Genomic DNA, 16921 nt, shown 5'->3' on the forward strand with positions numbered 1-16921 from the left:
GTGGTGGTTGAACAGGCTGTCAGCAAACAGATCCATTCCTATGTCTTCTGACTTCACCAAAAAGTTTTAAAAGTTCTTGGTCTCTTTTTTAAGCAGTCTGCAACAGTTCCTTTAAGGATGCCCAAATCGTACAAATGGGCAGCGTATTTGTGGTGCATGCTCCGTGCATTTCTACCTGAAAATTTTAATTGGTTGGGGGGCATGTTCAGGGGGGATACAATCTGTATAGGGTCCTGAATTGTTTTTGCAGCCTCCTGCATGTTTTTCGTGAGCAGGCTGCTTGTACATTTACATGCCTGTCTGAAAGTAAGGTCAGGCTAACCTTGGAAGTCAATTGGATGACAGTTGAGTGGCCAGTTATTAAAAATCACCGCTGCTGTATGCATTTAAAAGTTATCTTAAAGGATATGCTTAGTCCTTTGAGTTGCAATCTTTTTACTATAATGGCCACTTGAGAAAGTAGGTCAACGGTTGTTTACTCTAAACATATGACTGTTCTATGACTGTTAACTTGCGTCTTCATCTCTTGCAAAATAAATATGCTTAATATTTCAAACATAAAATGAGGTCTAAGATGATACTCTATTGCTTTTGAAGACTGGAGTGAAATGTTAAGGCGGCATAAATCCAGTAACTGAAAGCAATTATCAGATGGGGTTTGCTGTTCATTTTCCAGGTGCTTTACTGAAAGTTTACCTAGATCTCAATGCCAGAACATGCACTTTCAAGGGACACAGAACTAAAGAAGGCAGGTCGTTGTGGCTAGAATGCATAACATCTGACCAACGCAAAATGGTGTCAAAACTTGAGGGACAGACAATTTTTGTAAAGCTTTAAAAAAATCTAAACAAAAAAGGATTTTGTTTGAAAAAAGATCTTTAGAAGGAAATCAAAATCAAGTTCTTTCCTGTACACTAGAAATAACCTTTTGTCGTAGATATTTCTCCACAGGAACATGGGAATTGCTATACAAAAAAAATGGCCAAGGTTCATCAAGTTCAACTTCTACTATCCTGATAGTTACATGATATAACAATAACAGAGATTTTGACTAATTCTGGCAATAATCTCTATCAATTAGTCTACAACAGACCCATTCATGAGTTGAAGAAAAGTGGTGGAAAGCTTAGAGAAACATGGGTCCAAATTTACCTATTCCTACCAAGCATGCTAGACTTAAAATATAGCATCTCAAATTGCTCATATATTGTATGCTTAAATATTATTTTCTGGAAGAAATCTCTCCATTTGCAATTTCATGAATCAACACTTTCCCTTAACATCTCCCTAAGGAACCTATCCCATAGTTACCACTTAAGCACTTCCAGCACTTTGTTCTTTAGGATTTTTAACATTAGCAATATTTTATTTCTGCTTTAGAATGCTGAATTGAATAGCTTAATCAGTGGACTGTAAGTTGGAGATTGTTATGCTCAAAATAGATGATGCCTCTATGTACTGTGTCTAATTTTGATCATGAGCAGAAAGAAGAGATTCAAGCTCTAAGACTGTGTGGAGAAGAGTCACAGGACTGACATCTGGCATCATGTATTGAACGACAAGTATGTGAGCCCTTTAACCTTGAAAAGAAACAACAAAGAGATGTCAAAGATAGTAGCTGGTGTAGAAAAGATAAAATCTGAGACACTGGTTCAAGTTATACCATCAGAGTGGGGCAAAGAAGCATAGGTTCAAACTGGCAAAAAGCAAGTCAAGGACTAATGTCAGGAAGTTCTTCACCGATGGAACGAACTGCATGGTTGGACAGTAGAGACAAAGAAAAAACTTGAATAGTTTAACAGCTAGATTCTACAACAGCAGACAAGATTTTTCTTTCCTGGTATACGAGCTCTGATTTCTGTATCATTACTGTCAGAAATCTTTGTACAAGTACTGAAGCTCATGATGTTACACCCCAAAATTTAGCATTATCCAAAAGTTAAGCTTCTTTTATGGAAATATGGTGCAAAAGATACAGGACTGTACTTCACCCATCCGGTACTTCATATTTCTTTTTCCTTTATAATGGCTATATACTTGCTGAAAAATTGTAACTGCCAAATCATCTTTAAATGTTGAGATAAGTTCTTACAAACTGATGTCATATTTGTTTTTATTAACAACAAGCAGTATTCTCTCAAGAACTCCAGAGGGAAAATTTTCTCCGTCGGGCGGGCCGGTTGGGAGAGAGTGCAGAGCCAATCGCCACCATTTTACGTGGCGGGCCAATTAAGGCCCACCCAGTGTGACACACACCCGGTACCGATCAGTGCTACCTGTGCGGGTGGGAGGGACGAGGGAGAGTCGGAGCCTGCGCTCTTTCATGCATGCGCGCAAAAGAGCGCAGAAATCTCCGAGGCACGGAGCTGCCTCAGAGAGATTCAGAACATACTGAGAATTTTTAATAAATTTTAAACAAAGTTAAAAATTATTTACACATGTTCCCTCATATGATAGTGTCACATGAGCTGGGACATGTTTATGAAATGTGAGAAATTTATTTATTAATTAATAAAACCTTCATGAAACCTCATCCCGCCATTGTTGATTGTTGTAAAAACCCATCTGGTTCACTAATGTCCTATAGGGAAGGAAATCTGTTGTCCCTACCTGGTCTGGCCTACATGTGACTCCAGATCCACAGCAATGTGGTTGTCTCTTAAATGTCCCAGGCTCTGAAGTGGCCTAGCAAGCCACTCAGTTGTAACAAACTGCTACAAAGACACAAAAAGGGAATGAACCCGGACGGGCCACCCGGCATCAACCTAGGCACCGGAAACAACAACGACAATGGCACTCTCAGCCCTGTCGACCCCTCTGGGGGCTAGTGCCAAAATTGGGAGAGCTGTCTCACAGACCAGTCAAGCAACAGCCTGACATAGTCACCCTCAAGGAATCATACTGTGTAGGTAATGTCCCAGACTCGACCATCACCATCCCTGGTGATGTCCTGTCCCAACGGCAGGACAGACCCAGCAGAGGTGGCGGCACAGTGGTACACTGTCGGGAGGGAGTTGCCCTGGGAGTCCTCAGCATCGACTCCGGAGCCCATGCAGTCTCATGGCATTAGGTCAAACATGGGCAAGAAAACCTCCTGCTGATTACCACCTACTGACCTCCCTCAGCTGATGAATCAGTGCTCCTCCATGTTGAACATCACTTGGAGGGAGCACTGAGGGTGGCAAGGGCGCAGAATGTACTCTGGGTGGGGGACTTCAATGTCCATCAACAAGAGTGGTTCTGACTGAGCTGGCCGAGTCCAAAATGGCATAGCTGCTAGACTGGGTCTGCGGCAAGTGGTGAGAGAACCAAGAGGGAAAAACATACTTGACCTCATCCTGCCAGGCGCAGATGCATCTGTCCATGACAGTGTCGGTATGAGTGACCACCACACAGTCAATGTGGAGACGAAGTCCTGCCTTCACATTGAGGATGCCCTCCATCGTGTTGTGTGGCACTACCACTGTGCTAAATGGGATAGATTTCAAACAGATCTAGCAACTCAAGACTGGGCAACAATGAGGCGCTGTGGGCCATCAGCAGGAGCAGAATTGTACTTGAACACAATCTGTAGCCTCATGGCCCAGCATATCCCCCACTCTTAACACTAACATCAAGATAGGGGATCAACCCTGGTTCAATGAAGAGTGCAGGAGGGCATGCTAGGACCATCACCAGGAACACCTAAAAATGAGGTGTCAATCTGGTGAAACTATAAAAAAGGACTACTTGTGTGCCAAACAGCATAAGCAGCAAGTGATAGGCAGAGCTAAGCGATCCCACAGCCAATGGATCAGATCTAAGCTCTGCAGTCCTGTCACAACCAGTCATGAATGGTGGTGGACAATTAAACAACTCACTGGAGGAGGTGGCTCCACAAATATCCCCATCCTCAATGATGGAGGAGCCCAGCACAGCCGTGCAAAAGATAAGGCTGAAGCATTCACAACAATCTTGAGCCAGAAGTGCCGACTGGAAGATCCATCTCAGCCTCCTCCAGAGGTCCCCAGCATCACAGATGCCAGTCTTCAGCCAATTCGATACACTCCACGTGATAATAAGACATGGCTGAAGGCACTGAATACTGCAAAGGCTATGGGCCCTGACAATATTCCAGCAATAGTACTGAAGACTTGTGCTCCAGAACTTGCCGCGACCCTAGCCAAGCTGTTCCAGTACAGCTGCCACGCTGTAATCTACATGGCTATGTGGAAAATTGCCCAGGTATGTCCTGTACACAAAAAGCAGGACAAATCCAACCCAGCCAATTACCGCCCCATCAGTCCACTCTCGATCATCAGTAGAGTAATGGAAGGGGTTATCAACAGTGCTATCAAGCAGCACTTGCTTAGCAACAACCTGCTCACTGACGCCCAGTTTGGGTTCCATCAGGGCCACTCAATTCCTGACCTCATTACAGCCTTGGTTCTAACATGGACAAAAGAGCTGAACTTCTGAGGTGAGGTGAGTGTGACTGCCCTTGGCATCAAGGCAGCATTCGACCAAGTGTGGCATCAAGGAGCCGTAGCAAAACTGGAGTCAATGGGAATTAGAGGGAAATCTCTGCACTGGATGGAGTCAAACCTAGCACAAAGGAAGGTGGTTGTGGTTGTTGAATGTCAGTCATCTCAGCTCCAGGGCATCACTGCAGGAGATCCTCAGGGTAGTTTTCTAGGCCCAACCATCTTCAGCTCCTTCTTCAATGACCTTCCTTCCATCCTAAGGTCAGAAGCGGGGATGTTCACTGATGATCACACAATGTTCAGCACCATTCACGACTCTTCAGATACTGAAGCAGTCCACATCTAAATGCAGCAAGGCCTAGACAATATCCAGGCTTGGGCTGACAAGTTGCAAGTAACATTCGCGCCACATAATTGTCAGGCAATAACCATCTCCAACAAGCGAGAATCCAACCCTTGCCCCGTGATGTTCAATGGCATTACCATCACTGAATCCCCTACTATCAACATCCTGGGGTACCATTGACCAGAAACTCAACTGGACTAGCCATATAAATACTGTGGCTACAAGAGCAAGTCAGAGGCTAGGAATCATGCGACAAGTAACTCACCTCATGACTCCTCAAAGCCTGTCCACCATCTACAAGGCACAAGTCAGGAATGTGATGGAATACTACCCATTTGCCTGGATAAGTGCAGCTCCTACAACACTGAAGAAGCTGGACACCGTCCAGGACAAAGCAGTCCACTTGACTGGCACCACATCCGCAAACATTCATTACCTCCACCACCGACCCACAGTAGCAGCAGTGTGTACCATCTACAAGCTGCATTGCAGGAATTCACCAAGGTTCCTTGACAGCACCTTCCAAACCCATGACCACTACCACCTAGGACAAGGGCAGCACATAAGTGGGAACACCGCAACTTGGAAGTTCTCCTCCAAGTCATTCACCATCCTGACTTGGAAATATATCGCCATTCCTTCACTGTCACTGGATCAAAATCCTGGAACTCCTTGTCTAACACCACATGGGCTGCAGCAGTTCAAGGCGGCAGCTCACCACCACCTTCTCAATGGCAACTAGGGATGGGCAATAAATGCTGGCCCAGCCAGCGAAGCCCACATCCCATGAATTAATTTTTTAAAAATACAGCCAATTGCAATTTAGTGAATAAGCTGAATGGCACAAAGCTGCATTTTCTGATTATTGGCAAAATACTAACAAAAAGCATCCTATCTTTAAGGTTGTTGAATGTTTCTAAAAAGTGAAAACTTTCATACATGGTTATTAACTTAGTATGTATTGCTGAAGAAAGTGACACGTCTCTTTTTTCAGCAACTCAAGCTCTGCACTACCAAATGACTATTACTATGCATTAGTAGACAATATATGCAGGAACCAATTATAAACAAATGCAGTAGTGAACAGGGAAAACATTCATTTAACAGAAGTTTTTAACTTGGGTTCCTCTGTGAAAAGGGTCACAGCTGTGGATAGAAATAATTTCAATTTACTTAACAATGATTCTCACTTTTGTGGAGCTAATTATCGAAAACAACTGGTCAGAAAAACACTGGGGTTCAAATTTATTGGGCCAGATACTGTTGTCAAAATGATCAGGCTAATGGTAATCACTGTTAATTATGCACAAATAGTACAGCAATTTCAGACAGGGGACAAGTGTGTGTTTAAATACAGATATCCAAAAGTTGCTGTTTGAGTTGCACCACTCTGCTGTTAGCTTCCAAAAATCTTGCTGTCTGCCTCACCATTGACCTGCATTGAATGGCAAATGTTGCAGTATTGCATGACAGATAAAAACTAAACTCACCACAGCAAATTGATTCTTGTCTTTTTAGGATTAAATATTCTTTTAATGACGTGATAATCATTAAACACTGCAAATCAACCTCACTCACACTAAAAATTAAAGTTTGGAGCCTCATTCATTCAAGAGATTTTAATATTGTAAAATTATAATTTTTAAAACTTTTCCTTTGTGTTTCTTTTCTGCTTCTCTCTTAATCCAATCTTTTTTTAAAATTTCTTTTCCGGTACCTGATTCGACATTGAATTCACTCACTCTAATTTAAAGTTCCAACTTAGTCCTTGTGCTGTTTATTTTTATAATTTATAATTGCTGTTTATTTCACAATCCTTCAATCTGATTATTTAAGGGATGCTGTTTACTCAGGGCCCATTTCCCTCACTACATCATCACCAGCTCGCACTTCCAGTAACTTGCCACACAAAAAAAATTAAAAACCTAAATATGCAAGGGAAATTTTAACCAATGACAGACTCCATTAGATACCCTGTTACAGCAAACTTTGACCCATTAGTTATTAGGAATGAACGGGAAGCATTTTATCTAAAAAGTGTATTTCATTCTTGAACACCGCATTTCATCCTAAATATCCAGGAATACAACTCACAGGTACTAATTTATTTTTCTGCTATTTGCACGAGGTCGCAATTCTTCTGTTCCATGTGCAAATGGGCACTTTTCTGCAGTTCGAGGACATCCATCAGGATGATTAACAAAGAACCAGCAGAGACGTGTCTTACGTGCTTCAGAAGGTAATTTGCTTTTTGTATCTGATGGCAGTATTTTTGGTTGCTTTTCTTTTGACCAGTCACGGATCCGAACCTTTCCATGGACAACTACATGTGGAAGAGGGAATAAACATAATTACTTTTTTTCATTTTCAAGTGTTTACTTATATATTTTGATCTAATTGTACATAGTGCTTACAAAGGAGTACATTGATAAATTAAAGATTTGTTAGACAATCTTATCTGTAACTACAATAATTTATACATATATAATGCCTTTAATGTAATAAGTGGTTTACAGGAGCATTATGAAACAAAGTGTGACACAGAGCCACATAAGGACATATTGGATTAGATGACCAAAAGCTTGGTCAAAGAGATAAGGTTTAAGGAGTGTCTTAGAGGAGGAAAGGGATAGAGAGGTGTGGGGAGGAGGGGGTATTCCAGAGCTTGGGGCCTAGGCAACTGAAGGCAAAGGCCAATCAATGAAAATCAAAATTCAACATTTAAGCGGATCCAGTTGTCACAGAAACCATGGCTTGCTGTTGGAAAACCACTTTAGAAAGCAGCTTTGTAATAAAAAATTAGCATTGGATATTTTAGAAATTCAAGCAATTATTGACCCACCTTGTCAGAAATTAAATAATTACACAAAAGTGTAATGGAATGAGAAGGCTTCAACAAATTTTAAATAGTTATGGAAAAGTCCTACAATTTCAAGATATTTCCAAAACATGGTACTCCCAGCAGTGAATTTTATCTATCCTTTAGCCATTGCTGTTGATAGGGATAGCACAACGGGATTTTACTGCTGATGTAATGACTCTAGATATCCCATTTCTAAATAAATTTGAATGGGGAAGCAGGGAGAGAGAGAGACACACACACACAGGAACAGAGAGAAAGATAGATATATCTGCAGATTTTAGCCTACTGAAATGTACAAAATTAAGTCAAATTTCAAAAGATCCTGGCGTATCTTCAAAACAAATCATTAACTCGTAGCCTGAATCTCCATAATGTACCTTATTGCATTTTCTCAAACTAAGAATGTTCAAAGGGGTGAAAATAGTTTTTAGATAGAAATGATCAAAATGTTGGAATTATTAATTCTAGATATAAACAATTAGCACCACTAATTAGATCGTCAACATATGTAGAAATTTCTGTAGGCTTTTAAATAAATCCATATAGCTACAGACATATATGGAAAAATATCAGTAGTAGATAGAAAAAGGACAATTATAACACATTTATTTCTTTTTATAATTTAAATCTCTAGAAGAATTGGCATTGATCGAAAAGTAAAATTCTAATTCAGATAGAAAACAAATCATTGCTAAGCTTAGTCGTCAAAAGCTTTTGTCTGATTACTTCCATAAAAGAATGTGCTTATGTGCATTAAACATAAACATTGAAGTAACAAATACAAAGTTGCTGTGAGTGTATGTAAACCTGAGGGAAAAATAAGTGGGGGATAAACATGACTTTCATTAAAAGTTGTACCTTCAAATACTTGATAATTGTTTCTTAACAGGGTCTTCAAACCTCCACATTCATTTTTTAATTTTTGTAAAATTTCGCAGTCCAGAAGATCTGCCACATTCTTCAGAGGCAGGGTCCCTGAGGCAAAAGAAAATATTGGGAATGGAGATTCAGAGCACGATAAGACAGAACTTGCATTTATGTAATGCCTGACATGTCCTTGGAGCATCCTAAAGTGCTTTAGGGCAAATGAAGAACTTTTGAATTGTACTCACTGTTATAATGTAGGAAACAAGGCACCCAATTTGTGCACAGATAGCTCCCACAAATGGCAACAAAGTAAATGATCAGGTCATTTGTTTTAGGTGTTGGTTGAGAAATTAATATTGGCCAGGGTTATTACTACCACTGCTCTTGGGAGTAGAACTTGAAAACAAAGTGCTGAATATTACTCCAGGGTGGGTGGGTGGTGGAAGTGGGCTGCTCCACCCACCCCCCAACCCTCAAAAGCAAAGTCAGCATGGAGCAAACATGCTCCACACTGGCCCGCCTTGCAGTCATAAAGCGCTGCAGGCAGGCTAAGTAGGGCCAGTGTGGGATTTCCGCCCCTCGCTGGGGAGGAAATTCCACCCTCAGCAGCTGCCGGCCAATAGGACTGGCCAGCAGCTCCATCAGCAACAAAAACACATTAGTGGGCATTGCCAGGGCTGCAATGAGAAAGCAGAAGGCGGCCCATGGATTTCTAGAAACAGGTAAATCTGGGGTCATGGACAGGTCGGTTTAATGCATCAAGCGGGAAGGAAGAAAGGCGGGAGGGGTTCTATCTTAGGGAGGGGCTGCTCCCTGAACCGCGGAGGGCAGCCCTCAAAGATAGAACCCACCCCTTTCTTCCAGTCCTTTGAAGATTTTTTTTTTTAAAATCAGGTTGCCCATTCCCAACCGACTGCCCTCACCAACCGTTTTATGGTGTGGTCAGCGTATTATCAGGGTCAACAAGCTTGCTAACAAGCTTAATTGACCCTTGATTATCTATTTAAATATGGCGAGCAAGCTGCCGATTTCGGCATTTTATAGGGTGAGCATGTGGGTGGGTGGGAAGGTGATGGGGCGGGCACTCGCCCTGTTTTACGTGCTCCGCCTCCGCAGAAAATACGCCCGGTTGGGGGAACGTAAAATGCAATTCAAAGATGACAGTTGAAAAAAGTTCTCTAGTAACATTTCACCAAGATCACAATCTGTACTGTAAAGAACATATCTTTTTATTCCTGTTGGACTGTGGATTAAAATTACAATGGCTCCAGTTTGAAAGACATGTCCACTGCAACAGGATGAGCTTTATATATACAATGTTGCAGTCTGGGAACAGAGTGTGCCATAAAAGACAGGGTGGTGGCGGAAAGGAGTCCTGGACCCAGGGAGCTGCTTGGCAACAACATTTTAATTGGTTCCTGACCAGGTGACCAGGTTGTGCGTGGGAGCAGTGCAGCAGAATAGCTCCTAGCCTGAAAGGAACAAGACTTAAAACCTATTTCTCCTGTGTGTGGAAGACTTCAGTAATTCCACAATAGCGGCTAGCTTTTCTTCTCATATCTCTATAACCTGCTCTCTTTCTGAAACCCCTATCAAGAGGCAAAGGGGAAAATCACTGTTAGAGACATTGAAAGGTAAGTGCTCAACCAGTGAACCAAATACTGCAAGTGCTGGAAGACCACCTTGTGTCATCAACAAGAACTCAAAGGAACTTGGAAGACATCAATCAAAATAAAATCCTGTACTCCGGAATTGGTGCTATTGAACTGTTTTATCCCACCCTTAAAACTCATGTTTTTTGTGTGTCTTATGTGTCTTGTATGGGTGTGTATAGGGATTTGAGAAGGGGTAGAGATTAGGTTATAGTTAAAAATTAGCAGTTCATATTTCTTTCTTTTGACACTGGTTAACGACAGTTTGTTCAATAAACAGTTATTTACTTATTAAGTTTACAAATCTGGTGCTCGTATTCTGTTACCTAAATTAAACAGTTAGGTAGAATTGGGACAATGTAGTGGTTTGGTCAAACTTCTCAGATTTGTTGCGGCTCGGGGAACAATGGAGCTTGATATTACAGTGCACTATCCCCAGTGAATCGTGACAGTACCTACACCCAAAACCACTAGCTTTTATCACATTGATTCAGATCATATCATTCAATATCAGGCAGCTAGTTAATTTAATACTTTAAAATGAATTAAGTCAAAAATAAATTAGTTTTTCAGAAAAAACATTGGTGATAATTTTACCTTACTGGCACCCCACCCAAATGGCAAGGTACTAGTTTCACAGCTCTGTAGCCATTAGCTTGAGACTTGGCAGAGGGCAACGCTTCAATTCACTTACTATAATCCAAATGTAATTAGTTTTCTCAGCTCTTAAATAGGCTGATTGATGAAGAGGCAGCAATGGCACCTGAGAAACTACTAGCAGGAAGCTGGGTAAGCTATATTAAGTTTGTTAGGCAGACATTATGACATTAGCACAGTAAATTCTTCCTCACTGTGCAGTCCATGAGTTTCACAATTGAACTCATTTGTTTAGACAAACTCATATTTCAAAAAGAAATGCGAAGGCTACAATTTCAACGGCAAATTTGCCTTTGTCAATTTATAGACAAACCCATTTTTTTCTGCAAAACCACCCTGCCACCACAAGTTGGGGCAAATAGCATAGATGTAATTAAGGGGTATCATGATAAACATATGAAAGAGAAAGGGACAGAAAGATATGGTAATATGGTTAGATGGAGAGAAGTGGGAGGAGGCTTTGTGAGCATAAACTTTGGCATAGACCAGTTGGGCCAAATGGCCTATTACTAGTTCTGTTGAAGGGTCATGAGGACTCGAAACGTCAACTCTTTTCTTCTCCGCCGATGCTGCCAGACCTGCTGAGTTTTTCCAGGTAATTCTGTTTTTGTTTTGGCCTATTACTATGCTGTAGACTTGATGTAACTTGATGCAAGACCAACATGAAGCCTGAGTAAATCTTTAAAATTATATGGATATTTGATACAGTAGATTTGGAGAAACTGTTTCAAATTAAGGCAGGGTCCAGAGCAAGGGTCATAAATATGATGACCGCTAACAGTTAAAATATTGCGGAAAAGAGAGACATGTTGCCAAAGCTTTTCGTCTTACACTCATCAGGACATATGAAAGAATTTCAAATGATCACAACATTTTATACTACAGGAGAACAGGGATGCTGATTGGTTGGCAAGTCGACTCTGATTGGCCAAAGCATTGCCATATAGAAAGCAGTAGGAAACTTTAAAGCTCCCCAAGTCGCCAGGTAATTGAAAACAGGCGCAAAACTTGAACATATTCCTTTTGTTTGCAGAGAACGGGTCCTTGCTAATGAATGTATGGAGCTTCTAGCAAGCGTAAATGAGCCATATTATGAGCTCAACTCATTATCTTAAAATCAGTTGTTTTTGTAGCTGTTAGCACATGAAGGATTGTTCAACAAGTGTTGCCCAATCGTGGAATCACACCTAACAGTGGATGTTTTGTTTTGGGTTGGTTAAGTACAGTCTGTACTTTGATTTGATTATCCAATTGTAATGATGTACCTGGCATTGCACTGGCACTGAAATTCATACAAAATGTTGCTCAATTGTGTGGTAGACAGAATTGATGGCAGCATCCTATTAGTAGAAAATGACACTCTCGTTGCCACTGCATAATAGCAGCGTGAAATGGCTTACTTAACTTGTTGTTCAAATTTTTGAAAAACTTTGCCTTTCCAGGATAACTTGAAGTAGACCGAGCACTTTTCAGGTCAGAAATTGGCAGTCTTTAGCCCATTTGTGAGATACAGAGTGAACTATGACCTGATCAGGGTAGCTTTGATGCGCTCTATTTCTGCACCAAGTTTGCAAGATTGCTGAGGCCAATCTTAAAGCATGTGGAGCTATATGAATCCCAATGTGTATAGTGACCTGTGAAGGTAGGCTTGCGGTAAACAGTAGTCGAGAACCCATCAGCGGATGTCTCAGTTAGCATGTCGAGGAAAGGGAGCGTGTTAGGCTGTTCCATCTCAGAAGTAAATTTGAGTGCAGAATGGAGTGCATTCAGGCATGTAAAGAAATTCTGACATGCGGCTGCAGATTCAAAGATCGCAGATGTATTGGAAATATGTATGGGGTAGCAAGTTAGGGCTTGCCTCATCGATTCTCGTGGAAACAAATGAAAATGTTAGCAAGAGCTGGTTATAGAAGTGATCCCATGGCTATTCTATCTATTTAGGCAAACACAGTGTCATGAAAAATAAACTCGACTGTGTGAGTTGCTAAGTCCATAAGTTCAACGAATACAGGTTCACAAAATGGTGGCGCAGCTAGATTGCCATGGCATGGCGCAAATGTTGATGAATTCCGTCAGTGGCATGTTTGTAAATAAGCTTGCAATGTCGAATGAGCACATAGATAAGGTGCTGCTATTAATATGTAGGTCGCTTATCGTGTTTGTGAAGGTACTCGCCACGAAGTGAAAAACTCACTAAGAACTAGCTGTGGTAATTCACTCAAAGAATCTGGCCAATTCATGCTGCACAGAACCAATCACTGGTAAAACAGAGTGTAATGGGACATCAGTTTTGCATGCCTTCAGCAGCCCAAACATGAATGGATGTAGTGAGCCATGAGGACGAATCCTATCATATATGTCACAAGACAGCTGATTACTCTTACACAAGTCTAACAAATGTTTCATAGTTTGTTTTCAAGCAAGGCTTACGATCATGCTTGGTGGCAGATTAAACAACCTGTTACTTTAGCTGTCCGTAATAGGCAGAGTAAACAACCAACCTGCACTTGCAAAAACCAAAACATCTACCGTGATTCTGTGATGAGCAACACTTCCTGAACAATCCTGAGTGCGCTAATCGCTACGCTAACAACCAATATAAGAATCAGCTGAGCTCATAACATGGTTCATTTATGCTTGCTAGAAGGGACATACATTCATATGCAAGGATCTATTCTCTGCAAACAAAAGGAAAATGTTGGAAGCCTTGCAATTTTTCTGAATTACCCGGAGACTTGGGGAACCTATAGTTCCCCACTGCTTTTGCAATGGCAATGCCTCAGCCAGAGTTCGCTTGCTAACCAATCAGCAACCCTTTTCTCCTGTAGTTTAAATTGTTGTGACAGTATGAAATTTGGCATTCTTGCGCTTGTCCTGATGGAGTCATAAAGCTTCAGCAACACGTCTCTCTTTTTAGCAATACACAAGTTCTGTACTACCAAGTGATCAATGGTTAAATAAAAAAAGAGAAATGTTATTACAGAATAGTGCGAATGTGGAACTCATTGCATTGAAACAGATAGCATGAATACACTTATGGGCAAATCTGATGAATATATGAGGCAGGATGGGAAATTAGTGGGAGGAGACTCATGTGGAGTATAATCACCACCATCGATCATTTGGGCCAAATGACTTGATTCTGTGCTATAGGTCAGTGGTTCTCAAACTGGGGTCTGCGGATCCCTTGGGGTCCATAGAGATTTTGCAGGGGTCCGCAAAATTAGGTTATTGATTAGGGCCAACCTTATCAGACATGTGGTGGGTTCACTCTGCTCTTGCCTTCTGGCTAGCCCCAAGCCTGCCTCTGGTCTATACAGTATATATGTGTGCAGTATATAAAAATCATCTTTTTTTGTGACGTTGGGTCTTGTGTCATAACAAATAGTGATAGTAGGCTCCTTGATTGATCACAATTTTAAAGTAAATTGTTTTGAACTTAATTGATTTATACCTTATATAACATAGATATAGGGTGAAACCTGCATTTCAATTATCTGCCTTCATGATTGACAGCCAAAACTTTAATGGGACAAAACCTCATATCAAAATTATGTTTTTCTAATTTCTATTTTACAGTGCTTGACTTTATTCTCCTGCTCAAGGGATTGATTTACCCTGTGTAGGACTGCAATAGGGGGACTCAATGCTCTACCAATTTGTAGTTGAGCATGCAATGAAGGTTTCACTGGACATATTGACAGGATGTATTCCTTACAATGTGTGAGAATTAAGTGTGTGCACACTTTATGTGCATAATTACATCTATAAAATCAACACTTATAACTGTGTTGGTAGAGCAACACTATAGGCATATTTACAATCCTGTGTGCATCAACTCAAAGGCTTATTTAGTGAAGGGATACTTTAACACTAATGAGTCCATTGTTTCCTAAGTATAGAAATGTGCCTTCCGGTCCTAATAACTGAAAAAATGTGGTTGAATACAGACTGAGTCTTAGCCATCATGCTACAATTACAGAAGGCAAGTACAGGGTGACTAAACCATGGTGTACAGGGACAAATACCGTTTACTGGAGTCCTCAGAAGTATTACAATTTAGATGATGGGATCAGGCCTGATTACTAAAACATTTGAAAAAGGGCTCTTCAATGAAAAATGTTTGAGAACCACTACTGTAGCTAATGCATTTTTCTGTATTAACTACATCACTATCTAGTCACTGAAAATTTGCAACAAACACCAGTTGATTAACAGAACAAATCTTTCTCCAGATACCTCTGATTATTATCTTATATCTGTAGAAGGAATGTCAGAATTATAATTATGCATTTGTTAAACCTTATTCTTCATCTCAAAAATCAGATTACAAATTGCACTATATCCTGAAAAATCTCAGTGTTCAAAAGACTGAAACATTTCCCTGAAGCTATGATTCAGCAGCACCTGGACATACAACTACTGTTGCTTGTTATTTGGTGACTAATCATTACTAAATGTCATCATAAGTGATATTAGTCAAGTAGTGAAGCTTTTTGTTCTTAGAGCAGAAAAGGATCCAGAGAATCAATCACTATAAAATATATTCTTTTTGAAAAGGAAACTGATGGTACTTGAGTGTCTGTATCTAGGGTAAATGAAGAAATAGCTTTTTAAAATGTTACTCTAATTAAAAGTGCTTCCTTTCCTCACCTCCCCCCAACCTCCAACATATCTGGCAAATTTTATTTAAAGACTGTAAGGGAGGTAAAATTATCATAATAGTTTCAAAAGCTAGAGCAATTACTGCAATGGCCAAATGGATGAATTAGGACAATTATTTGATTATCAAGATACCATTGAGAGGTTTGGAAAGTGCCATTTTGAAAATGTAACTAACATTGGCATTCCTGATACCTTTATTAACAAAATTTGTCCCTTTAGTCAAGAAATCAGTGATACATGTTAAAACTGTGTTCTTACAGATCACCGTAATCCAAAACAGAATGGCAAAGGGCATAGTGTTTTATAATGCAAAGTCTTACCTCCTTTGTTCCAGTATCCTGAACTGTCTTTATTAGCGCTATTTTCACAGTTGTCCTGATTTGTTTTCAAAAGTGCTTTAGCTACCTGCAACACTATATCATCAACAAAGTCTCGAGGCAAAGTAGCACAATTTCTAACTTTCTCCACTTTCTCTCTAGGTTGGAATCCAGCCACCCACTTGCTGGGCACAAAAAAATTAGTTTCAACAGAAGTATCTTGCACAATGTCATCATCAATATTTGAACAATCCGTAATGTCATGAGTAAAAAGTGAAGCAGAGTCTTTCACCTCACTACAATTAGTATTGTTTCCTGTACTTAATGTACAAGAATATCTCTCCCTAATATATTGCGTTCGTTCTTCATCCAACTTTTCTTCGCCAGAGGGGGAATATGTCCTTTGACTACCAATCAAGCAAACCTACATTAAAAAGGGAAAAAAAACTAATAAAAATCAAGTTCTGATGAAGAGTCATACGGAAGTCGAAACATTAACTGTATTCCTCTCCACAGATGCTGTCAGACCTGCTGAGTTTTTCTAGCTATTTTTGTTTTTGTTTCAGATTTCCAGCATCCGCAGTATTTTGCTTTTATCTTAATGAAAATCAAGCATCTGTCTGTCTTATATTACTTTTTCCCCACCATTGGAAGGCACAATGAATAAGAAGTTTCAATTTAGTGAAATAGAGAGAAGTTAAATTTGGGAACAGATGGTACACAGCGGTATCTCAGTTTACAATTTTTGCCAAAGTATATATACACCTGGTGTAAACCCATTGGTTGTACCTGTACCAAAGTGCTTTAAAAAAAATGTTAGGACACTAGTGCTTTGTCTTAATTTTAAGATTTCAATGTGCATCTCATTCCAGCATTTTACTTGGTGTTGCTATGTATCCCATCATGTTTCCTCTCTCTAAGTCTACATTACAGAGTTCTGCTAAATTAGTAAGAAAGCTGAGTTAAAAACTGAAAATGTGCACACTATAAATAAAAAACATACTTGAGAGCTGTAGTTTATAGAGTAGAAAGCATCCATTTAGTGGGTGTTTGATAGTTTATTGAAAATAAACCACCAGTCCTCCACATAC

General features: G+C 40.2%; 1 protein-coding gene across 4 annotated transcripts in view; it reads right to left on the reverse strand.

Moving 5' to 3' along the window:
* The window catches only part of trmt44 (tRNA methyltransferase 44 homolog), a 56875-nt gene that overhangs the window by 15126 nt on the left and 24828 nt on the right, over positions 1-16921 (reverse strand). For 3 of the 4 annotated variants that reach the window (XM_078542536.1, XM_078542567.1, XM_078542557.1), the window contains 3 exons: positions 15834-16254; positions 8531-8647; positions 6834-7132 (listed from right to left, as the gene is read on the reverse strand). In XM_078542536.1, coding sequence (XP_078398662.1) covers positions 6909-7132; positions 8531-8647; positions 15834-16254 — 762 coding nt within the window. In that variant the 3' untranslated portion in view covers positions 6834-6908. Of the gene's footprint in view, positions 1-6833; positions 7133-8530; positions 8648-15833; positions 16255-16921 lie in introns of those variants that run through there. The other variant, XM_078542546.1, reaches the window with a different exon arrangement.

Source organism: Cetorhinus maximus, chromosome 1, assembly GCF_964194155.1.
Source record: "Cetorhinus maximus chromosome 1, sCetMax3.hap1.1, whole genome shotgun sequence".
Classification (NCBI taxonomy): Eukaryota; Metazoa; Chordata; class Chondrichthyes; order Lamniformes; family Cetorhinidae; genus Cetorhinus; species Cetorhinus maximus.